This window comes from Dipteris shenzhenensis, chromosome 20 (genome assembly GCF_047967505.1).
Source record: "Dipteris shenzhenensis isolate YYH24624 ecotype China chromosome 20, Dip_SZ_1.0, whole genome shotgun sequence".
In the NCBI taxonomy this organism is placed as follows: Eukaryota; Viridiplantae; Streptophyta; class Polypodiopsida; order Gleicheniales; family Dipteridaceae; genus Dipteris; species Dipteris shenzhenensis.
The window spans coordinates 4,954,842-4,980,746 of NC_141615.1; the positions used below are offsets into that span (position 1 = coordinate 4,954,842).

Here is a 25,905-nt window from a genome sequence, read left to right on the forward strand (position 1 = left end):
TACTATTGTTGCCCCTTTCTTTTTCCCTCATGATATATCATTGGATGCCCATGATGTCCTCGTATAATTGTTGATGTAGATCATGCGCATACCAAGGGAAGAGAGAAAACAACCTACAAACAGTCTAAGAAGAAGAAGAAGAAGAATCCCTTTGACTAAATAATTGGGATATGAAGGATGATTCTCATGTGATGAGGATAAAAAATGTAGCAGATTCAACTACAAATCTTGTCTTGCATTAATGAAAAATCCTCTTCTAGATTGCCTAGTACTTGGGATTCTACATGGATTATTGCCACTTGACGTGGTACTTTCATGTGGTTTTCCATTGACACCATTGCTTACATCAAACCTCTACACACAACCCAATTAATTGCTACTAGATTTTCCACAAGAATATCAACTTGCCTACCTCATCATGTGTTAGATCATTGCTTAGGCTAGCATAGATTCCAAATAACATTAGCTACATTCAGCCTTACCATAGTTCACTCAACATTCTCTATGAGATTAGATTAAATACCTTTGATCCCCATTTCCAAATGATTAGGGTTGTTTATGCTTGATCTTGTCCCATCAACAAGGACAATGCAATTTATGCTGTAACCAAATTAGTCAAGCCATAGGTCTTAAGTGGTGTGGATTGAAAACCTTAGCTAGGGATTGGCCTAGAGACAAGGCCTAGAGACAATATATCTTGATCATTGTTAACGTCCATTGGTTGAGCTATAATTGGGTTCTCTACATGTATGACACTTTAGATTCCCATATCCTTCTAAAAGTGTACTACTCTCATGGCACTTGGTGGCAATATAGGTAGGATAGCAATATTAAAGAGATGGTCAAGATCCTCACCATCATCCAATCTTTCACCTAATGGTTGATCATATTCTTCATCAATTATTGGCCTAAGCTGGTGCTCACGCCTAGGATAAAGTATAGTAGTTCCTAAATTGGTGCTCATGCCTAGGATGAAGTATAATAACTCTTGCTAGAGGTAGCCTAGGTTTTACATATCCTAGCCATTCATGTTCGATCACATGGACTTGTTTTAAGGTAGAGCATTCCCCTATTCAAGGTTGTTGCAACATTTTTTGGGGGCAATCCTCTCTTATGTGTCTCTGGCCCTTACGTTCTCCATATAATGTGATGTAATCAACTAGTTTTTAGTATTGGGATGAGACGATTTGTATGCCTTGGATCATGGCAATTACAACATAAAAAATTTCTCCTTTGAGCTATGGGTTATTACATTACTCCACCCACATTATTGGTTGAGCCAACCAATAAAGTTTGAATTTTTATACTCATTCAATGGCTCCTTATAACGCCACTTTCATAACAACATTTGTATGGCTCCCCCTACAATTTTATTGAAATTGCAATGGATCATATTTAACTATAGTCCTTGGTGCCAAGGTTAGTCATATGGCACATTGTGCAAATCCTTTAATTGTCAAACTTCATTGCAAACTAAGGTATAAGACATTCACTTTGGTATTGTCCATATCCGTTACATTGAACACACCACACGTTGGTCTGCTCATTGTTTGCTTAATCATTTTGACCTTGACTATGAACCCAATTGAGTTATATATAGATCATTCATCTGCCTCATGGTGGCACTTAACACATCCTCTTTTGGATCTATAGTAGGTGTTGTTTGAGAAGCATTGGTCTATCCACTTTGAGCTCCACTTGCTGGTATAAATATGTGATTACAAATATTATGATACCCCTACTTGATCTTGAGCTGGGTTGGATTGATGATGACATCACCTATAATGCATACAACATTACATGATGTTGAGGATTACCATGGGCATAGATCAATGTTGTCCTACTCCTTGGGATTTATGGTGGGCACTCCTATTATATAAGCAAGGTTGTTCCATTGACATCCACATATTGGGATTAGGGGTTGCTACTTTAGAAACCATATAGATCAACTAGCTTTGCCGTAAGTGGAAACCCTATATGCATACATTGATTCCAAGTGCATGTTTGTGGTGCTCTTGGGTACTCTTGAGGCATTAACGATTGCTACTTCAAAATTTGAGGGATATTTAGGACATTCAACTAGGTATTCATCTTGGTAATCTCCAAATTGCCTACAACTAGCACAACAATATCCGATGTCGCAGGTTGCTACATCCATATTTATATACTAACATAGACAAGGTGTTAGGATTGATAATCTGTAACGTTGGTTCCTTAGTTTATTGGTATTTAGCTCGACCTCCTTCACTCACTATTCCTTAGGCTTGCATCTTCATGGTTCACTTGTCCTTCACTTGCATCTCATTAGTTTTCTTCTTCTTGATGCACAACTTCGCATTAGGCCATAAGCATGTGCCTCTTATTTTGGATCTTGTTTGCATCTCATTAAGGGCATCCTCCAAGGTCTCATGGTTGTTCTTGTCTTCGTTGTTTGGACCCATGTTTTGCATCGACAATAATATGCACCCCAAGGAAGTAGGGTATGATGACTTGACCATTCATGATCCCATAAAGAGACATTGTAAGTATGTTTTTAGTTGAGCTTTAGTCAGTGCACTATAGTTCAAGGATATTGTGAGAGAAAGGAACAAGACAAACATTAAAGGAGTAGTTAGGAGTGGATTGAGAAAGTGAGTTGGGAGTAGAGCAAGAGAAGGGAGAAAGAAAACCAAAAGGGTTGGAGGTTAATGTGGAATTGTACGTGCTCCATGCATGTTGCACTAGTGTGGAAACAACATGCTTCTTTGGATGTGAAATTTGAGTGGACAGATGTACCAATGAAAGTAGCTCTACCTACTCAACATGATGTAGCAGTTACCTTATCCATGCCCAAGAAAGTAGTAGTAGTGGAGGCATCACCTGCCACACCTAACTTGGATGCTTTATCCTTCTTCGAAGAAGAGGTTGCAAACACTACACCAGTGTGCTTATTTGGATGTGAAAGTTGAGGGGACATATGTGTGCTAATGAAAGAATTAAAAAAGATGTGACATTTGTTTTATTCATGCCCAAAGAGGTAGCAGTAGTGGAGGCATTGCATGCCATACCTACCTAGATGCTTTACTCATCGTTGAGGGAGTGGTTGCAAATGATATACAAGCGTGCTTCTTTGAATAAGAAATTTGAGGGCGGTAGTGAAAATAAGCTTTGAATAATGTGAGAACTATTTTATCTCCCCCATGTTACCATATGGGATTACTATGTGTAGAGTCCCCCTATGACTCACAACACACATGCAAGTTGTTACAACGCCATCCAATGGCTATCAACATTTCTTGTGGGTGCTCCTTTTCAGTACGTTGTCTACTTTTCGTCATCACAACCACCTATTATAATTGGTGACCCAACTAATTCCATCATGGCCACCTATTTTTTGGTGACTCATTGACAATCCATCTTTGGGGCCTGTCCTAATCGTCCTATCTATAGTTACGATAATCCCAAAAGGCTAGGATAGTTTCATGAGGCCTAAGATTGGCCACTTTTTAAAATAATTCTATAATCTTTTTCTAACCCTATTTTGGAAAATATTGAGGGCATTTTAGCCTCTATCACAAAGCCTCTCATGGACTAAAATAAAGATAGATGCACCATCACTACCATGTCCCTAGGGGGTCTAGTAAATAGGTAAGAATGGATACTGAAAAATCTATACTCATTTTTGCTTATGCACTCCATGTTTACTCATGAGTTTGACAAGAATAAGAGCCACAACAAGGAGCCTCAAGTAGAGAGTGTTGCCTCATAAAGAAGGAATGCACCACCACTACCATGTTCCCATGGGGTCTAGTAAACAAGTGAGAATGGATGTTGAAAAATCTATCCTCATTTTTGCTTATCACATTGGACATCAATAGCATAGAATACAAAGGTCAAATCCTTATATGTTTATTACATCTACTAATACTCAAATGTTTTGTGTGAAATAGTGCGATAAAGACAATGAACAACAAAAGCTTAATGACAGCTATGAGAGCTTCAAGCAACAATACACTACGTAGGGTGATAATATTGTAGAGGGGCATAATGATAATGGCGGTGAGCACAAGTTTTTTGTGTGTTGATAGTCAACATTCCCTTCATGAGATTTGTACACAGTAACAAGAACATGCATATATGCAAGATGATGAAATAGATGCACATGTAAGCGCTATTCAAGGAGAGACCAAGATAAGGATACGTATGGTGGCATAGCAGGTAACCTATATTGGAAGTTGAAAAGGAAAAAGGACAACAACTAGCTACCTCTCCAAAAGGTTGATTCATAGGGCATGATAATGCTACATCCTTGTTGCTAAGGCAGCATAAGAATTTGATGCATGGGAATTGCATCACAAGCTATCAATAAGATGATACATGGCGACTAGCATGCAGGATGTGCATTAGGCAACCAAATTAAGACTTCCACTTTCGGAAGGCCTATTAAGCAACCATATTGAGCCTTCCACTTTTGGAAGATCTATTGGTAAGCATCTCATCATGAGCTTTAAGCTTGCTTGTGGGTATCCTCAATAGAATCCTCCTACCTAATCACCTTTGTTAATGGGTGATGTCTTTGGGTCGCTCAATGATATGCACACATGGAATCAATGTTTTTTTAAGGAGAATATTAAAAAATTAGGTGCTCATTTGGGCAACCATGGCATTCAATTTTGTTTGCAAAATCTATGTTGATGCCAATGGTTGCAAAACTTTGAAAACCTATAGATTCTGATTGGCAAATTCAAATTTGGTAATATAGCATATCAAATACAATGGCAAGATATGATTTAGATATTTATCATGTTTGTTGAAACATTTAGTAAACTTACATGCATCAAAATAAGCATTTATACAGATTTGGCTAATTTTATCCACTAAGTTTAGAGCATGATCGCTCATTTTAGGCTATCATTTCTCAAGGTTGAGGATGATAGGCTAGCCCAATGAGGTGCTCCTTTTTTAAGGGGATCCTTTGGGGGGAAAAAAAAAGAACACTGCATGGAATAGAGGCAGGTCTTTGAAATAGGCATTCGGCACATCCGAATCCTCGTGTGGATGCTTTTGAGAAAGCCTTCTCTCTAGCAATTACCTTCTAGCTCTATTTTAACACTATGCCTACAAGGGGACTAGGTCTCAAAGTCAATCAGATAGGATCCAATAGACAAAGTCTAAACCAACTCAAGTGCAACCTAGATGGGTTTATGTTTGAAGGTCATAGACCACCTTCTAGGGACTGGTGATGTCTCCCCATTCCTTCATCTTTTAAAAAAAAAACAGAGAAAAGGACCATTCCCTCATCTTAACCTCCTTCCTCTCTCAAAGTCCCTTTCTCTTGCCTCTTCCCCTGCAACCTTGAATCCGAATAGCAAAATCCTATACTGGACAAGTCCCCCTATGAAAAGACGTACCAACAAAGGGGCCTTACCCGTCCCATCATTGGTCTCCAAAAGAAAATTTTCTATCTACAGCAAGAGGTATAAGAGCTAAGGTTGCAAATGGCAACTCTCGTAGCCCAAATCCAGATTCTTGAAAGAATTGACAAGCAAGCAGTAATCAACGAGGTAATGCAAACCTACAAGATCTCTTCTCACACCCCTCAACTAGTTTCTACAATCAAGGATCTTGTTCAAGCTAAAGTGCAAACAATCAAGGAATTGATTGTAGAGATAGATACAAATTCAAGCTGAGATTAAGGAGTACGAAGCCAAACACAACAACGCACTAATGATCAAGGGCTTCCTGAAGGCTGGTTGAATGAGTAGGACACATACGAAGAGACTTTAGCATACATGAAAGCAACCACCTCTAGCGTTGAAGGGCTGGAAGAAGACAAAGACAAGACACATTCCATATCTCATATTCACAACTTTGGAGGGTGTGCCGTAATTATACTTAGCACACAGGATATACAAATCAAGATTCTTCGGTAATCTTACAAGCTGAAAGGGGCTTAGCTATAAATAGAGATGAAACTCATATCAGCACAACTAAACCAAAAGGCAACAGAATTAGCCAAGATAAAGGTTGCTAGGAAAAATGGAAAATGGGCAACATATCAATAGGGCGCGGCCCTCAAGGAGTCTAAATCCAAACCAAAAGAAACTCAATCCTAAATTTGATATATGGTCATTTATTGTCTTAATTTTAGAGCACTCCTTGGAAGCTACCTTGAACCCTCCCTGAACAGATGTATTAGCTGGTTTTTTGCTGTCCCATTGACTTGTTGGTCTTTTGTGGACATTTAATAGACTTTCTTTCTTTCTTTCTTTCTCACTCTTTTTTGGTCAATCTATCCTTCTCATAATTTGCCTTGTCCCCTTCACTTCAAATGGATTGTATGCCAAAAGATAGAGTGGCTTAGGTTCTGAGCCCTGGCTTTGACAACCTTACCCATACCTAGAAGGAGAAGGAATTTACTTGTTGGTTTCCACGTAACACATGTCACCCTACACAAACCACACTTAAAAGGAAAGGTCATCTCACCCTAAATCACAAACATAAGCACCTACACAAACGATACATATCAACATTTCTATATTTTGCTCGAGCTTGCCTGCCCTTCACATTTGATACAATGCAAGCCTATCAAGAGATTACTATGCCTAGCATTCCATTGTACCAATTTAAATATCACCTACTCGTGACTTGGAAATCATGCTCATCCTAGATCAGAGTATTATGGCCCTTGATGAGGCTTCCCCACGTAGATGTATTAATAACACAGAGTATGCACTCAACCCATGTCCTCAAGATATCCAAGGCACTTCTGTTATGTGAATAGCTACAAGACAAAATACTTGCTTTGAGTATGGCAGAATCTCTCCAAGAGCACATCTTCTTGTGATTTGGCTCAGACTCTCTCTCTCTCTCTCTCTCTCTCTCTCTCTCTCTCTCCCAACAAGATTACTAGGACTTGAGCAGGCACATTTTTTCAACTTACACAATGTGACAATTTGAATCTTAAAAGGTAAAGGTAAACCATGAGCTTGCCGGGGCTATTAATGGGCATCATGAGCAAGTTCACAGTTTTATTGATATTTTGTACAAGTGGGAACTCTGCAAACATAAACACTCTACCATGATAAACCATTTGATGATACCCACCCCAAAATTAATTGGGGAAGAAAGGGAAGAATTCCCTTGCCATGGCCCATTAGTAACTTACCACACGAGATGGGATCTGGAAATTCTAGTGCTTTGCCCGAGTGCTTGTTTTTAAAACATAATACATCTCAATGAAGGAATAAATCAATAGGCATGGAAAAAAACCAGTAGTTACTACAGAGAGAGAAAGAGGGATAGTGAGCAGCAGTCCACTAATAAGCTGTTTACGGTAACTTATATTGTTTCTTTAAAAACTTTGAAGCTTCTCGATCTGGTCTATGACAAAGGACACGGAAGAGCACATCAGTATCTGATGGGATCTTCAACCCAGCTTTTTGTGAGGTACTGCTGCTAAAGCTTTGATCGTTCGCATGTTTAAAGTTCTCAATGACTATCCAAGTCTGCCCAAGAAGCCACGCTGAAATCAATGACATATAAATTGTGCACATCATAATATCAAACTATGAATTCCCAAGAGACATGCATTAACACTACAAAACCGTGGGAGTATCAGACTGAAATAATAGGAATAGGAGAGGCTAAAAGCTCAAAGAATCAATGTTAGAACAGTATAGAAAAAAGAGGATCACAAGCAGGGACATGCAAAATTTTGTTCAATGCATTATTTCGTTGGCAGGCATATGTGGCCTGGAGTTTGGAGATAGAGTGTCGTCACAAAACATGACAGTTCACAGACTACACCAGCAACTATTTCTATTTAAGAATAAAGTCCTGGAAGGATGTAACAAAAATCAGTATAAGCTACCCAACTTCAATTCCAGGGAAGAACATATGCCTAAACCCACTTAGACTCCATTTGACTTTTTGTTCTTTTCATAAAGCCTTCACAGGCATGCAGACATTTTTAGTAGCTGAATTCCTACTTACAGAAATATTATACATCAGTTGAGCCCCAATCACCACTGGAATGGATAGCAAATATCCATTGGACCATCCATATGCTTTTAACTACCGTTACCTGCTGAAGCTCCGTCCATCCACACCCCACTTGCTGCCCCTTCACTGCTCAAGCAGCTTCTTTCCTTGGTGTACAGCTCTCCTTGCCAGACACACACAGCCGACAAGTTGTGCACCCTACATTTCTTCCTTGCTATCTGCCACATGCGCAGCCTTTTCGTCCCGGTTCTCTTTAGGGTGCTGGCACTGCTTAATTTTCATATATTGTTAGTTGTTCATATTGTACCAATCGCTAGTTGTTTCTAAATTCTGAAATCACTTAAGCTCAGCCATGGGAGATTATGAACAAGATGGGTCAATATAAAATTCCGACTTTCCACGTGGCACTACCCATCATAGAGGGTTGTGTAAATCCTAATTTCGTACTACATAGATCTAGTTGTCTAGTCTTGTGTGAACCTACCATACACTCTGTGCATGCTGTCCCTCTTTCAAGTTTTGAGAGAAGCTGATGAAAGCCAGCTGATTTCTTTACTCTTGCTTCCTTTTGCTCCCAACATGCTATCAGAGACTCAATCTGGAGGTATAGCTAAAACGAAACCTCAAATTTGCAACTCAGTTTATGATCCTTGTACATACCCAGAGAAGGAGCCATGCATCATTTATAAGCAATAGACAGCCTTCCAAGATCTCTGCAAAATTTGTCCAGATTTTTTGCAAATTCGTCCACATATTTTTGCAGAAATTGCAAATGTGATGTTAATTCCAGCTGGGACAAAAAGATCGAGCTTGAAGACTTTTGTGCAGAGAGTGCACATCCAAGGCAGCTTTATTTAATGTGAAAATTTTCATAAGCGTGGGATTGTATATTCTAGACGGAACCCAAATTGCATGTAGAATTTACACAAACATCATGGTCAATTTTACTGAATCTTCATGAACAAAATGGTAATGCTGCATAGAATTCACAGGAGCAATCACAAAATATTAGTAGACCTGTAGTGTCCTCTAGCAGTGGTTCACATACTTCGCCATGGACAGGCAGATTGAGATCAAGAGGATCTCCTCAAAGATCTCCTCAAAGCAATGCAAATAGTGGTATGCAAGTATCACGAAAAGGAAAAGAGAAAGTATATCAGCCCATGGTTGATGTGAATGCAAGTCACTCTTATGTGGATGGTGAATCCAGTGGCTCAGAACAGAGCCTTGATGATGAGTTGGAAAAGGAAGATAGAGATGGAAAACATGAAGGAGCGGATATCAAAGATCACTTGCAGGAAGAGGCAAAAGCAGAGGCAAGCAAGCTATGCCACTAATTAAGAGGTAGGCAGGCTATCTCAAGGATTTTTATGCAGGTGAGGATGCTTAGGACAGCCAACGGAATGCACACGATGAGCATGATTTTAAGCATGGGATGAAACTTTTGCTAGTTCTTCCTGATTTGGAAAATAATTTCTTCGTAGTTTATATCAATGCCAATGACAAGTCTATACGAGCTGTCCTCATGCAAGATGCCATGTATTCATCTTGGAGTCATGCACATCTCAAGCCAGCCCAATGCTTGATTTACATGCATTGCATGGCACAAATGCCATTTCCACGTACTCAGCCATAGGACCACTTAACCTAGGTTGTTCCTCATTGGCTTCTCCTCATATGGGGGCCTTACACATAGAGCCCTTCACATGCTTAATGAAAGGACTATGTGCCTTGTTTCAATACAAAAAAGATTTTGCCATCTCCATTATTCTTCCACTCTGCTATCCCATTCTATAATGGAGTGTGAACCATCACCTTCAATGCTTGATCCCTCGTGTTAACCTACCTAATAAGCTAAGCAGTAAGTTCTAATAATCTAGACAGCAAACCCCTAGCGTTATAAAGGGCATTAACAAGGCCTACACATAGCATTACGAAGGGAAGGATAGAGCCTCCACTTCACACATGAACAAAGGTACAGAGGGATCACACAGCTCAGCCTACGATATTACAGCTCCAAGGGAAATTTATGGCTTGGAAGTAGATTGATAGCTTGGCATCTATGGGTGCCTCAATGTTTGATGGGTAACTCTAATCAATTGTTGCTTCATTGTAGAATTAAAGATGTTGACAACATCGGATGAGTCTGATTCAATATCTCAAGCCTATTTGGAAGCAATGCAATCCATGGCAGCACAAGATCAATGAAAGGCTCCAAGAGGCAAGATTTTCCTTCTTCCATTGGTTGTACAAGGTATTTAGTTGCACCAATCCCCCTTCGTGAATTAGCCAGCTAGGTCCTCTCATATGTTGCTTTCACCTTCATGCTGAATTTTTTTTGCAAACAAGTCAAACTCTGCTTTGTTTTTTCTCCTTACATTGCTAAGGCCATTGGCTCTGTTGGAATATGTGATCCAACCTATTGTGGACACCTGAGACGTGGCCTAAATGGCCTAATGTGGAGAAGAGGGCATAAGACCCTTACACCTAGGCAGTTGCACATGAATTATTGAGAGACTTTGGTCACATATACATATATGTGACTTGATGAGCCTTGAATATAATGGAGGAACTGAGTTCACATAGAGTGTCTCCCAAGGTCATTGAGAACCCCCACATGCGGCACCTTCTACGGCTACATTATGTCACAGCACCATGTTGTTCTAACATGGTATCAAAGTCTGCCTACAGCCACTTCATGGCAATGCGGCAGCTGTCATGTTCATGGCAAATCTATGTGGTGCTCTACACCTGCCCATGAATCGACATGTGGCAGGCTGCTTTCTCTGAGCAGCTATTTCAACCTGTGTGCTGTCGGGGGGTTTGATGGTTATTTTTGGTCACTATGTGCAAGGCATTAGCCTCACCTTGACTGCTGTAGCACATTCATCATCAAGATCTCCTGAGTCCTAATAGCTTGCCCATTACTTTTTATCTCTATTGTGCAAGGCATTAGTCACTAATTCTTTGGTTGTCATCACCTTGACTGTTCTACCATCAAATACTATCACCTCACCAACATGCTCTTGTTTTCTGAAACTATAGACAAAGTGAGCATAGGCATCTTTGTTGGTTGCACATGGTATGCCTTTGCCAAGCCTTAGTTTATGTAACCTATATGTCACCTAGGGTGTACTTCCTTGTTGTGAATTGTGAATTGGAACCTTTTGCAATGGCTTCTCTACTATGGCTCCCAGATTAGTTGCCAAATGGGAAGAGACAATGGAAAGGTCCTTATTGTTTGCAGCTGTCTGTTAATTGTGCTTGTGGGAGGTGGCAGCCTGCAGGCACTCTGATGTGTGATGGTGGTTTGTCATTGGTAGATTTGGCAATGACTTGTCATGATAGCAAAGCTTGGCGATAGAGCTGGGGAAAGATCCTGTTGATGGATCAAATTGGTTGTGGTGGCTGTGTGCTCATTGTGGTGGCAAGCTGTCCAGAATGATTTTCTACCCAGGACTCTTTGAAGAGCCCTAGGGGCTTGTACAGCTAGCAGTGGGAGCCTGAGAATCCTCCACATACAGCACTTCCTGGATCTTCATAACCCCCCCGATGTGTGGCAGCACCATGCTGCTCTAACAGGTAAGTGACACAAGAGATCGCTTCAGAAAAGTTCTGGAGAGGTTGTACAATCTTACTTAATAAGCAGCCCAAATTTTCCAAAAAAGAACTAAGGAATCCTTGCGTGTAAACACAGTTTCACGTGAAAAGAACCATATAGATTGAAGAATCAAGATTGCTAAATGTATGACTTAGCTTGTCTTGGCTCCAATCCTTAACAAACAGTTTCTCTAAGAAGACCTTTCAGTAGTTCAGTAATATAACGTAAGCTTTTTTATGGATAGCCAAATACAAATGTACTGACCTCAACTTTGTACAGGTCAATTATTTGCTGGACAGGTGCCGCAGTGCTTTCTACTAATGACTTTGGTAGCCCATCTCCATCTGCTATGAAGAAATTCTGCAACATGTGCATTGCACTGTTACGTGAAGAACTTTGTCTCTTTTCTGTCACTGCAGTATACTTCTTATATAGGAAACAATGTAAAAAATGCCCTTCAATTTGAAAGCAACCTTTAGAATATTAATATCCTCTTCTAGCATGTCCCCATCACTTTGGGAGAAGGATCGACATGAGCCACCGTCAAGCAACACTCGTGTAAGACCATCCTTGTCAAAGTGAAAATAATAGCTATTTTCAGTAATTGAGGCTTCACATCTTAAGAAAACCTACCTTCTCCAAGCAGCCTATTCTAATCAAAGAAAAGATCAATATGAAAGTAGCACTTATTTGTTCTGCATACCAAAGAGGCTTGAAGAAGTCCCATCACCACCTGATCCCTTAAAGGCTCCAAGATAGTTTCACAAAGTTGCCCAAGCACCTTCATGAAGACCGAAATTCAGGTCAAGTTTGCTGTTTTCGTAATTTGACATAGAGATTCTCACTTAATTGGTAAGTTTGGCAAATATAGATGAAAGGGGAAACAACCAGATTGAGCTCAATGCTTCCTTTTAAGCCCATAGGTTCACAAGACAACACATTTCAAGGCAATGCATAACAAAAATGTTTGTGGTTTTTCCTGTATAATTGAGCTTTTCAATTTCCATTAATTTAACCAACAGGAAAGCTCTTCTTCCCTTTGTTTCTTCTTTATTTGGTGCCCTCGCCCATACCTCTACTTTCATATCATTCACATAGAAGCTCAAAAAGAGACAACACTATTCTCTCCCTTTACTTCACATGTTAATGTCTTTGTCTCAAAAGATATACTAGAGCTTGAAGGATAAAAAAGCATGAAAAATTCATACCTTTATAGTGCAAAAATTTCCCCCCATGAAAAACTTCTATAAAGGATGATAAAAGACCCAAGAGCAAATGCTCAGGGCAAGATCACATCATGCTTAGCAATAGAAAACTAGAAAGGGTCAAGCCCTACTCATGAAAAAAGCCCGGAAAAGATCCAGGGCTGAGGCTGAAAGTGCCACCTCAAACCTATAGTGAACTCCAAAAAGAAGGAACAACCTCTCCACTCCCTGAGCAAGATAGTTCTCCTACCAGAGGCAGCCCTGGAAAACCCCTGCATACTTGTTGGAAATAATGGTAGATTTTTCCCTATTTCATTTAATTTTGCATGCACGTGAAACAACTTGATTACAGTGATTGACTCACAAGAATTCCCCCGTCACGTTCTCACTTTTAGATATAAATCACTCACAACTTTTCAAGCAATAGCCTCTGAGCAGATGCGTCTCAAAATGATCGATTTATAACAACCAAAATGGAGGGACCTTTCGATGTGGCCTGGCTTCCCACAGTAAAAACACCCACGCGTATCTTCTCTCGTATCTTTGGTTAACTTCCTCTTTTCCTTTGCTATATATGCATGCTCTCCTTCTGCATACTTAGGAGGTAGACTCTTCAGTAGAATAGCTTTCTGATCATCCTCGTCGATTGTGGAGCCAATATCATTGAGCTGCCTCAGTACTGCCTGCATACGATTCAAGAAGACTCCAAGTCCTCCAAGTTCTCCCATCTACTCCCCCATGAGGATGTGTACCACAGCTAAAGTTTCCAACAATACTCAAGCACATGACCATCCAAGTGTGTATAGTGTATGCCCAAATACTGGCGAAGGTGTGATAGGGGTGGACATGGGAACCAACAAGTACTATTGCACATCTGGATCTCCATATATGCTAGGCTGAAATGCTCGCTATGATCTCCCGACATGTGTCCACCGAGGCATGAGAAGTCTATAGGGAGAGGGGGAAATGACATCCAAAGAGCAAGGCTCAACTAAATGACATTGAACTGAGGACGCCGAAGAGGAGCTATGCATTGCATCTCATAAAACACCTGAGGCCCAGATAGAGAAAGCAAAGCCATTGAGCCCCAAGTGATGAAGAATGGGGAGGGAGCGAATTTGCTCAAAAGTCCCACAATGCCTTTCCAGATAATCTTGGTCTATCCGCAATCCCATAAACAATGCTAAATGGATTCCTAAGCTGAAAGGCAACACAGGTAAAGTAGCGGGTGTTCCAAACCTGAACCTCCACTAATCTACTACAATCCCTCCATGAATAGAAATCCATAAGAAAAGAGTCATTTTTCTATTCCTAAGAGACTTCCAAAGACTTCTCCAAAAAATTTCTGCAAACCTGCAGAAATCTAAAAATGCCTCCTAGTGAAAGGCTCTGGTGGGCTTTTAGCCCCAATACAGAGCTGAAACCTCCTCGCATTGCTAACACTTTACTGGAACAAAAGGAGTGCTTCTCACATAAAGACAAATCCCCAGAAGCCCATAGGGATGTCCTCCAAATGGGGGTCTAAATACCATCTAGAAGACAAAGAACATTGCTCTACATGCTCCACAATCCTAACAGTCTCAAAACATGCATCCACGAGGATATCCACATCCATGGATTTGGATAACCTACCCCCAGAGTGCATATCAAAGATTAAGGCATCCACATTTGTATTTGACTAGAGACATGACCTGACGTGGAGAGCCTATGCTCAAAAGACCCGCATCCATTGACACAATGATGATGTCTCTCATATGTGAGGACCAAGTCCAAGGGTAGGCTGCATCAATTTGCTCAATTCTCGTTCTGCTTCCTCTGAGGTAACTAAATATATGAATTATATGTTCATTCGGAAGGTTTCTCAAACCTTCCAAGAGCCGACAGAGGAAGCGGGGCCTCTCTCCCATTTGGACCACTGCATGTAACCAAAAGCACCAAAAAGTCTACCATGATCATCAAGAATAAAGTCATTGCACATGACAGGCTATCAATCTCTTTCCAAGAGAATAGGAGGATCCTCCGAAGATTAATCTTGAAGCTGCCCAAAGCTTTCAAGATGGCAGCCATAAGGGGTTAGAAAGGGTGTTAAGATGAAAGATCCACCCAGTGCTATCCATCCAACCACCACTCGAGGAGGGGGAACAGGACCCTGTGCATCGAATAAAGAAACCTTTCCGAGGCTCTTGTCTTGGCATAAGTCTCCTATCCACAAAGTTGGAAAGTAAAGCCCTTCATAGCACATCTAGCTCAATACTATTAAAGAGCAATAGAATATGCATGTTCTGACTCCCTAGATATTCACTACCCATATGAACTAGAGTTTGCAATGCATACATATACACACTATACAAAAGCTAGACCTAGTTATCCCAATTTGGATTTATTTATCAACCTTGTGGTCAAGCTGTCCACACACCCACCTTTTTTTGTGGTGAAATCGATGTAGCTTTATATTACAAAGAGCAGCCCCTAAATGGGGAACTATATTACAACATCTGAAATTTTATTGTAAGACAAGTATAGAGGATCATCTATCTGACTAGCATAATGATTATTGGGGTGACATCCAAAAGAAAGAGAACTTGGAGAAAGTGGGATCACAAAAGACACTATGATTTCTATCTTTCCATAGAGTCAAGAGTTCCCAATAATGAACCCAAGCAAAAAAAAAATCAAACCCTTGCCTCCGTGGATGGATCCCAAAACCCAAAGTGCTTGCTAAAACAATCATTGGGAAACCGGGCCCTAAGATGCTGTTGTAGAAAGGGAAAAAGTCACGAGTCTCAGGAGTGTGAGGCAAAGATTCCCGTGGAGCCAGACACTTGTGACGAACCGCGGAGCAATGTTTCTATGTGCCAAGAGTTGGCCAAATGGAATAACTGCAAGCATCACCCGCCGCAAGAAAGCCTGTTGACAAAGAGGAAGTTCAGCTCCAAAGCTGCCTTGATCTTTTTCGTAACCACTTTACATTACAATTCATAGACCAAATTTGGTTGGCTCGATCTGAAATTCAGGGTGCAGGCATCAAAACCTTGTATAACTTAGCAATTGTAATCATAGCTAACAATAAGGGATGACATGTTGAACCCGGGCGGTGAAGGACCCAGTACTTGAGGTGGTCCATAAGCTTAGTGGCACCAACAAGAAAGGTTAACGAATTTGAAAGATATATTGCCATAGAGGTCGATAATGCATTCCGGAAGCATACTGCCTGACCGCTGAAGGAAAAGATAGCATAGTACCATCAACATGTAGCAAATCTCCCACAATTGAATACCTCTAAGGCCAATTAAATATGAGCATCTAGGCTCTTGCAAAGCCAATGGATAAGCAAACACCTTCGACCAAAGCAAACTCTCAACGGGCAAAGAATTTCCAGCAAAAGAGTCACGACTATGCTATTCAAGAAGAGAGTATATTCCTTCCAATCTGAAAACATTCAGAAAACAAAGGAAAACCCTTAACTATGCCATCTATATAGCCAAAAAGAAATCCCATTGAGTGGGTTGCTAGTGGCCAAAAGCACGAGTAGTGATATAGGAAAGCAATTGACGCATCATAGCAGCCTAGGGCTGACCACCTTGCGGAAATTCCAAGCATCATTTTGCCCTTATATGACAAACTGTGTATATGAATATTGAGGATATATACCATGCATTGTTGGCAAACAAAGGTGTAGCATGGAGACTAAATTAAGACTCTTATGGCCATGCTTGGAGTGCCATAAAGTCTCCATAAAAGTGGACATGAAACATGCAATATCTTTCTTGCCAAACATCATCAAAGGCAAATACAACTATATTACATATGCAACCAAAATTGATTGAGTGACAGAAGCCGGACATCAAATGGCCAAGTAGCTAACTTCCGATATTCCAACTTCTTCTTGAGCCCAATCTGTTTGTTGTCATGAGTGACCATACACCCCATAGGACAAACCAGATGGTGAACAAGTTAATTAGGCAAAACAATTTCACCAGGACACAAAATATGATGCTAGTCTTTAGCATGTAATGGCAAAAGCTTAGATTTTTGGAAATTCACCTACATGCCAGCGGCCAACCCATACAATGATAAAGCCCGAATGAGTTGTGAAAGATCCTTCTAAGTATTATTAAGAGCGCAGAAGGAATAATCAGCATAAGCTTGTGCAATCATGGGCTTTCTTCCATGAATCTTTAAGCCATGCAAAGTATCTGTGGCTATGAGGTGGTCCATGTATTGAAGCACGGGAATACACTGAGAGGGCATCCTGCCGTACTGAATGATGGAGAGCCCGCTGATCATAAATATCCCCAAGCAAAGTGCAGGCAGCTTTACTGTTAGAATAAAGCCAAAAAATAATATGCTGCATTTTTCACCAAATCCCCAACAATGCATGTCTGCAAGATGAAATCCCATTGAACAATATCAAAGGATTTAGCAGTATTAACTTGTAACAAAAGTACATCTTGCTGAGTCTACTTTGCATATTCTATTCCAACATAGGCATTTGCAACATCGTCCATGATATATTTGCGAGGAATAAACCCATGTTGAGCAAGATGTAGACCATCATGCAGAAAGCCTTTAATTCAATCAACTACCATTTTAGCCATCATCTTATAAATGACATGCATAAGAATGATAGGTCTCCAATCAGCAAATGCTTCACACAAGGGCTTCTTTGGCATCGACTTAACCGACCCTTTTTTCCAAAACTCTACATAACTTTCCTAATTACATGCCACTAAGGGCAACTCTGGAGTCTTCAAAACACTTAGTCACGCGAACCGCCTCCTAGACTCTTGTTAGGCTCCATTGTGCTTAGGAAAATAACTCTTCCTACTACTTGCAACAATTGATTAAAGCGCACCACCATGGCACCCATTAATTGTTAGTGCTTTGCATGCAAATAACACACTGTGGACTAATTCTAGTCACGGTGGGCGTCCCCACTGAACACGTGCACACATAACAAATATAAAAATATATTTATTCTCAGGTTGATCGGAGTCAACGCTCTTGATAATAATTAAGGGACTTTGACCAGGGTTGAGGCGCCTTAATTATAGTCAAGTCTCTCCAACTGAAGTTGGCACATCTTGGCTAACCGCAGTTAACCTTCTTGGTATAAACCAAGTCTTCCTGACCGAGATCAGGCTTACTTGACCGAAGTCAAGTATTTGTGACCGTAGTCAATTCTTTGACCAATAGAAAAACTCTTTTGACCATAATTAACCCAGATGGAAAAACTCTTTAATTATGATCAAATAAATGGTCAACTGTATTTTGACTTAGGATATTTACATTGTAGTGACCTTCTCTCGGCTTTTATTCAGTTGACCTCAATTGAAAAGCTTCCTTGTAAACATCCAAAAGCTGTGGATGATCGGACATGTCTTTGTCCATCCACTTGCATCCAATGCCGTGTAATTCTTGAATTCTACAAGGTACTTGTAAAATTCCTTGCCCTGAGGGCCTTTGCGTACAGTATGGTACACGATCTGCTCTGGCTGAAGGACCTCCTCCAGCTCATCCACTTCTGAGAGATCCTCTGATATTGCTTCTGTAGGCTCTCGCCCTTGAAATTTCTTTAGAAGACTCACATGGAATGCATTGTAAATCCTCCAATGCTCATCATATGCAATAATACAGGTTTAAGGCCGTCCCAATAGGCAAGAAAGAACTCCACAATGAGTCCATCCCAACCTAGAGACTTCCATTTATCACATGATTCTATTGCATCAGCCAACTCTTTTTGTGAAAGATGCCTCAAGATGCATAGCCTGTGCATGAGAACAATAGGAGAAACATGCTGTAAAAACTCATGTCGTGCTGATAGTATGTGTTGTGAATTAGAATCCATGCCCAAACTGTTGAGCAAAGTGAGTCACAGCAGCTTGTGCGAGTTGCGCACGACAGGAAGTCTAGCAACCATCAGGTGTCATAATGCGACCAATATTTTTAGATTGCCTCTTGTAGTGCAAACTTTTGAAAAACTCCTTGAAAAAACAACCTTTATCAAAGAAAGCTCTTTGCCTTGCTCTAGTTTCCCATTTGGCAATTTTCCTATAATAATTGCATTGTAAGAAGTGCTTAGCCTGACATAAAGAGGCAATCTCACTTGTAGTTAAATCTTGCACATGACTAACCTCTGTTAAATGTTGATAAAATTTGGCCTCAACAACTTCTTCCCTCAGGTTATGCATGTAATTCTTCCCATTCTCACGAATCACAGCCAACATTTGAGTGGTGAAGGCATTCCATGCATAATCAATATCAATAAGGCACTCTTCCCAAAGAGAGTAATGGCATCATGCACCATTTCCTTATATGCATCATGCTCCAAGTAAATGTTGTTTACCAGAAGGAGTCTTTTATTTAGCAACTTGTCATGCGGTATCTCATAAAAAGACAACCTCAACCAAAGCGGAGTATGATCCAAGTGCGGTAGGTATAATCTAGCCATAGTTGGTAAGTGAGAGCATCATATTGCTGTGTATTAACCATATACCAGAGATCCAACCGCGCTTGATAAGAGGACTGTGAATTGTGGTGAAAAATATAGCCTGGAAGCATCGGCTTGGATTCCTTCCAAAGGACAGCAAGGCTTAGCTGAGATATATATTGAGACCAATGTTAACATTCAGAGGCCAACGTACGAGTATTACCACTTGTTGAGGAGCATTATTAAAATCCCCACAAATGAAAGCATGTTGCCTCTAGGGATAACACATTGCATGGCCTCCCAAATCAATGCTCTACAACTAGAGGATTGTGGTGCATAAACTGAGGCAAATTCGACGATTTCACCCTGGACAAAACACTGCAGAATGATCCATTTGTCTTCCTCATCATTTAATGCCACAACTGGTTGAAGAGCATGCTTTACTTAAAAGAACCAAACCAAAAAAGGAATGCTGTCTAGCATTAAAAATACCATAACCAACAAAGTGTTGTGTCCAGCATTTATGCAGGCCGGACATGCCCACACACCCACACCCACACCCACATCCATGCCCTTAGCCGCAACATCCCCACACCACCCACATCCATACCCAACCACACATCCCCACCACTTGTGCACGTACACACACACACGCATGTGCACACACTTTTTTTTTAAAAATCCGCATGCGTGCACGAGCGCAATTCAGCCGTACACTTACCGAGGCAAAGCACTGAAACTCCAAATTTTCTACATAAAGAAACCTAGAAAAGAAAAGATCAACTTTAGAAAACTTATCAAGCAATTCCTTGGTTCAAGTAGTTTCTTAAAACCTTCAACTAGATAGTCCTGGACATACACTTTCATTCTCATCCAATAGAACTTCTGCTTGACCAATCGTAGGTCTTTTGTATACCAGTATGACTTACATTGGGAATGTCATGACATATATATAAAATCATTTTCTTTATGTCATCCCTAATGGGTATACAAACTTTTCCTTGTGGGATAACATACTAGTCCTTTGGCCTTCAAGATCTGATCGAAATACTTACCAATATTGAATTGGTCGTTAAGACAATGGTAGAAATCAGTTCCTATGGCAACAAAACACATCACGTTTACTTCTCCAATCCTGCTTAATGCATCCGCTAATGGGTGTTTTGACTGCCTTTAAGATATCTAATCTCAAAATTAAACTCTTGCACCAACTCTGACCATCTAGCCTTTCTTCCTCTCAAGTCAAGCTGATTACAAAAATACTTTGAGGGGTTCATGATCAACTACAACATCGAAAATAGACCATAAAATTATGTCTCCATACCTTCAACTTTCAAGGCACATACAATTCTTTCTCTCAATGTGATCTTTTAGTTGAGCATAGTTCAACTTTTTACTTTCAAAGGCAATAGGTCTCTGTCTTGGAAAAGAGCGGCACCTATCACAAAAATCACTAGCATTCATTTCAATCACCAATGGCTTGTTAGAATCAACACTGGCTAGCATAGGTGCAGTGGTAACCTGATGTTTCAAAGTCTCAAAACTATCCTTCAACTCTTTATTCCAAACCCATTCCAACTTACAATTTTGTTGACGTTTTGTCGTGGGAAGAGCTATTTAGCATAATCACAAATATGATTTTGGAAAAATACCGTAAAGCCTAGAAAAGATTGCCCTTGGCTAATTGTTGTAATTCTTGATTATCCCTTAATAAAGTTGGGCACACAAGGTGTCCATGGTTACATCCCGGTGTATTGTTTACATTGATGCGACTTGATTGTCAAGTGAAATTCCCTCGAGGGGACCACTTGCCCCTGTAATTCTTGGATGGCATTCCTAGAGTCAACATACCTCCCGTGCTTACTTGGACTTGTGTCCTCACGAGGATACATCAACCGCCTTAAGTGCTGCCCTCTTATGGAGCCTTGTCCTCGTGGAGAAGTCACAATATCTAGGGAGAAAGCGTTGGCCCTTGTTGATGTGAGGTTGGATAACAAATTACTTCATCATCTTGACCTCAATTCTTTAGCCTCGGAGGTTAAAGGCAAGCTTAGGAATCTTCAGGTCATATCTACCGAACCTAACTGATGAGCTTTATCTGTTCTACTGCATGATCTATCACTCTCTGAAGTGATAGATAATGGTTAGTAATATTTGGGTACTCTGCCATGAGGATGTTTCCCAAAAATGGATCTTCTAGTGTGGTCTCGGCCTGTGTGGCCTGTAATAGTCATTAATCTTATTTTGTATTCTCTGCAACAAGCCTGGTAGGGCTGAGCAGATCATATTAGAATTGCTAATAGAATTTATTTTTGAGGAGCAAATTCTCATGCAGTCTGGCTCTTATTACTCTATAATATTATAAAAATTTGACCCTATAGCATGATTTGAGTAATCTTATTGTTTTGAGTCGCAAATTCTTATCAAGTGTATCCATGGTAAATGTCCCTTATGTATCCATGAGAGAATGCCCCATATGTATTCACATATAATCAAATAATAATCAAAATTGAATAAATATCATAAGTAAATATCCTAATGTATTGTAACATTTAACATAAGTTAAAAAAACGCCATCATTAGTCAACACAAACAAGGTAAAAATATTCAAGGACTCATTCAAGAATTCAGGCTTGGCCGATTGTTCTCGAGACATGGTGTCCATGGCTTGTCAACATGCATTGCAATTCAAAAGCTTGCTAAACATATAGACTCACTTGTTGTGACCTTCTTAGATAACTTGAAAGTTGTGCATGAGATAACTGGGCAATTTGTGATTATATGGCTTTGCAATACAAGCAGCAATGGAAGAAAACAAGTGGCTGTTGGCTTCACCTAAACTCAAATGATGATGAAGACATAAGGGCTGATTTCTCTATTGAGGTGAATGGGGGCGATATCAAGAATGTGAGTTTGACCTCCAATTGGACCTGTCAGTGGACTCTAAGGGCCACTTGTTCATCATGGAGGATGCTATGTCAAAGTAGTTCAACAAGAAGAGGGCAAAACAGTGCATGCATTGCGTGAATTTTAACCCTCTAGGAAGAAAAGAAACCCATCTATTACCGTGTCAAGCCCACTGATAACCTTTGCCATCCTTGCTTGAGAAACACTCATTTTGTACAAACCATCAATGAACGATTCTCTAAGATCCCAGAATATTATTTTTGTGCCTGCATGCAGGTCAACTAGTAAGAAAGAAAACCATTTTTAGCTAGAAGAACAATTACATCAGTATGAAACAATTCAATATGGATAGCTGAAGATCTCTCAAGTCTTGCATATAATCACTACACATACCTGCAAATTCACAAAACTTGTCAATCGAAACTTTTATGACCTTCTTAGCGCTTTCCAATCCAATTGAAAACTCTTCTGATGATCTAGAAAGACGCCTTAATCTGAGATCCCCCTCACTTGCCCAACTTCCTGCTCAAAAAAAAAAAAGTTAAAAGGTTTGCTTGACTTATCTGACCACAACTTTCAATCTACCTTAAGTGAAAGCATGGGCATGGGACACTAGATGTATAGAAAGAATGACCACATATGGATACATCTGATAGGTACCACGTGACAAAAATATTGAAGTATAATCATCGTTTGGCCTTTTAGTGGTCCACTGATCCTTGATGCTTTCCTCCAGCGCATCAGCTTTGCAAGAAAGATGCTGCAAGTCAGCCCATTTCAACATATAAATGTAAGGCTTCTCCATTTTGCAAAAGCAACACATTAAAAAAATATACCTTTGTAAGACTAGAATATGTCCAATCATACAAATTTAGATTTTTTGTTGTTCTAAAGACCAAAAATCTACACAAAAAATAAAAGAGAAAACGAAAGAGGAGAAAAAATACAGGTAAGCAAAAACTTTAATGAAAACAGAAGGAAGACATACTTAGCAAGCAAAGCAACACTTATGTCATCATCAGTGCCCAAGCATAAGCAGCTATACTGGGTTTCTAAAAGCCTGTAGAGTCTCTTGGACAAACCTAGTTCTTACTAAAAAATAAAGAAGCAAGTCAAGAAACAAAATCTTCCAAAAAACAGGAATAAAATCTCTCTCCCTCTCTCTCTTTCTCTCTCTCTCTCTCTTATTTAAAACATAAAAAGCTAAATGAACCCTTTACACTTATGTATCGCTTCCTACAAAGAGGCAAAATTACATTCCTAACTTAGAAAGCACAAGCATACTCAATCAAACTCAACGGGATATTCAGCTACCCGCTTTTTGTTTTCAGCTTATGATCAACCATTCTAAACATACCTAAGATTGATACACCATAGATAAAAGACTTCATATCTAAGAATGTGCGTACTTTTTTCATTATTTTTCTTGGATTATACCTCTTGTGTAATAGTAAGTGATCAAATTACTACATTGAGTGATAAAAGACTTCGTAGTTGTAAAAAAGCAAGAAAATCTATGGAATTGGGAAGAAATGACTCCTTTTTTACCAAATCAGAAATGTTTGAGTCAATGTGAGGCATTTTAATAATGTGTAAACCACTATATTCAGGTTGTTCACATTTATCGTATATATCAACCTCTAATCCTATGGTAGATTGAGAAAGTCTAAGATCTAAGAAAACACAAGAATCCCCTCTTGAAGTGCAGTTCATTTCACAAGAGTCACGAGAATAGATTCCTTCTCCAAAAGCATAAGCGTCTTTGTAAATACGAGTAACCTGACCCATCTACAACGAGCTAGAGACACGCTCCGCTGGGTCTCAAAGTTGCAATCATAGATTGCCTTTAATAAAATTTAAGGTTTTGACAAATCTCAACCTTTGAGGAATTTTAAGAAAAATTGCAAAAAACATATACATACATACCAACACGCTTTTTTTGTGAAACCAGTAACTATAAAATTAACATTTTTTTTTTTGCCGAAAAAACAGTGCTAATTATATTACTTCGAGAACAAGATACAAAAGGTCAGCTTATAGCTGACGGGCTGCGTTCACAAATCGGACACAGCCCTAAAAGGTAGCAGAATAAATCATACTCTCACGGAGGGATAAGACGAGTGTGAATGAACAGCCAACGGGGTGGTGAGTAGTGCCACCGAAGGCCCTGCGTAGTCTGCTCGAAGAAGAGGCCCTGTGTGTCCCAAGCCCGGAGGAAGCGTCTCCGCTTCTCCTGACCGGCCCGGGAGTCTCCCTGAATCTGGTCCCACTGGCCTCTGAGGGTATGAATAATCTCACTCCAAATCTCCGCCATGATCTGGGTAGTCGATAAGGAGGTGCCACCGAGGATCTGCGCGCAGCGCGAGGTCCAGATGTGCCACCCTGTAATGCTGCTAATAATCTCCCAGACTGGCTGCCTCTCCCGAACTCCTGTATCAGCCTCTGCTAGGTGCTGCGGGATACCCTCGAGCGGCCCCCACGTCCCCTGTGTGATAAGGAAAGTGGGGTCCTGCTGGCATGCCTCGAATAAGTGATGAAGACCAGGTGCGGTGCTGCACCAACAGAACGCGCCCCAAGTGATCAATCCTAGCTCTGGTGCTGCGCGAGTAAGAATCCCGAAAGTCCACCTCCACACTTCCTGGGCGCGAGTGCAGCTCCACAGGCAGTGTTTTGGTGACTCCTCATCCGCATGGCAAATCTGGCAGCATCCGTCCTGGCCTATCTGCCGAAACCATCTCCCCACTGGAAGACCTTTGTGGGCAAGAAGCCACAGGAAGTATGAGATCTTCCGCGGCCGCCAGCTCTCCCACAAGGCCTTCCAGAATGCCTGCAAAAAGAACCTGGAAATACCCTGTGTGTACCAGCTGGGTCGCTGGGTGGGGGGCCGGCTCTGCATCCTCCCAAGAACTCGCCTGCCCAGAGTCGTGCTGTAGGCGAAGAAGGAAGTCGGCCCCTGTCCTGTCACTATCTCTGGCCACCACCACTCTCCTGGGTCCCAATCAAGCTCTGACAAGGCCCGCCCCTCCCAGAGCCAGAGACGCCAAAGCTGCATCTGGTCCTGCTCGATGCTAGGGTCGGTACGCCAGACCTTCCCCAAAAGGCCTACGACCCGAACCCTCTGCCATGGGAGTAGGGGGTCGATGAGCGCATCCTCTCTCCTGAGTCGTCCATCCCCAAAAACCGCGAAGGAGATAGAGGAGTCATCCATACGTCCTGCGATCACCAGTGGGATGCCACGGGGGGTGAACTGTCCCAGCCAGCGGGCGTCACCAGGCATGAGGACCTGAGGCTCAGGTGGAACCAACCAAACAGCTGGGATCGCGCCGTCGATCTCCGTGCGTCTAGCCTGGGCTCCACGTGCACCTCCAGCTGCGTCTGCAAGATCAGCCGTCTCCAGATGTCTGTACGTATCCCTCCAAACTCGAAGGGACCGGGCTGGCCCCCTCATCCAGCCATCCCACCTGATATGTGATCTCTCCCCCAACTGAAGGCCCTCGGCATCTCTGACCTGACCGTTCCAGATAAGCGGCTGGCGATCGATCTCTTCCTGACAGCTAGGAGGGGACTGAATGAGACTGAGGCGGAGCCGCCTCTAAACCATGAGAAGGCTACGAACGAGTGGGGAACGGGGCTGAGTGAGCGGGGCAGAAGTGAAGATCCACCTGAGGGACGGTAGCCACTCTCCACCTCGGCGCGGGACACAAGAACCGACTCCCTGGGCTGCTGAAGTAACATCTTCCACGTCTGCCCCGCCGGGGTCAAACCGCGGATGACAAGCT

At 41.1% G+C, this 25,905-nt stretch overlaps 1 protein-coding gene across 1 annotated transcript in view; it reads right to left on the reverse strand.

The window, feature by feature from the left end:
* Positions 1-6,972: 6,972 nt before the first annotated feature.
* The window catches only part of LOC147889161 (protein unc-13 homolog), a 224,734-nt gene continuing 205,801 nt past the window's right edge, over positions 6,973-25,905 (reverse strand). The window contains exons 20-26 of the mRNA XM_087391455.1: positions 22,787-22,886; positions 22,520-22,648; positions 22,286-22,392; positions 12,288-12,365; positions 12,058-12,153; positions 11,849-11,944; positions 6,973-7,487 (exon numbers count right to left, since the gene is read on the reverse strand). Coding sequence (XP_087247581.1) covers positions 7,311-7,487; positions 11,849-11,944; positions 12,058-12,153; positions 12,288-12,365; positions 22,286-22,392; positions 22,520-22,648; positions 22,787-22,886 — 783 coding nt within the window. The 3' untranslated portion in view covers positions 6,973-7,310. The remainder of the gene's footprint in view (positions 7,488-11,848; positions 11,945-12,057; positions 12,154-12,287; positions 12,366-22,285; positions 22,393-22,519; positions 22,649-22,786; positions 22,887-25,905) is intronic.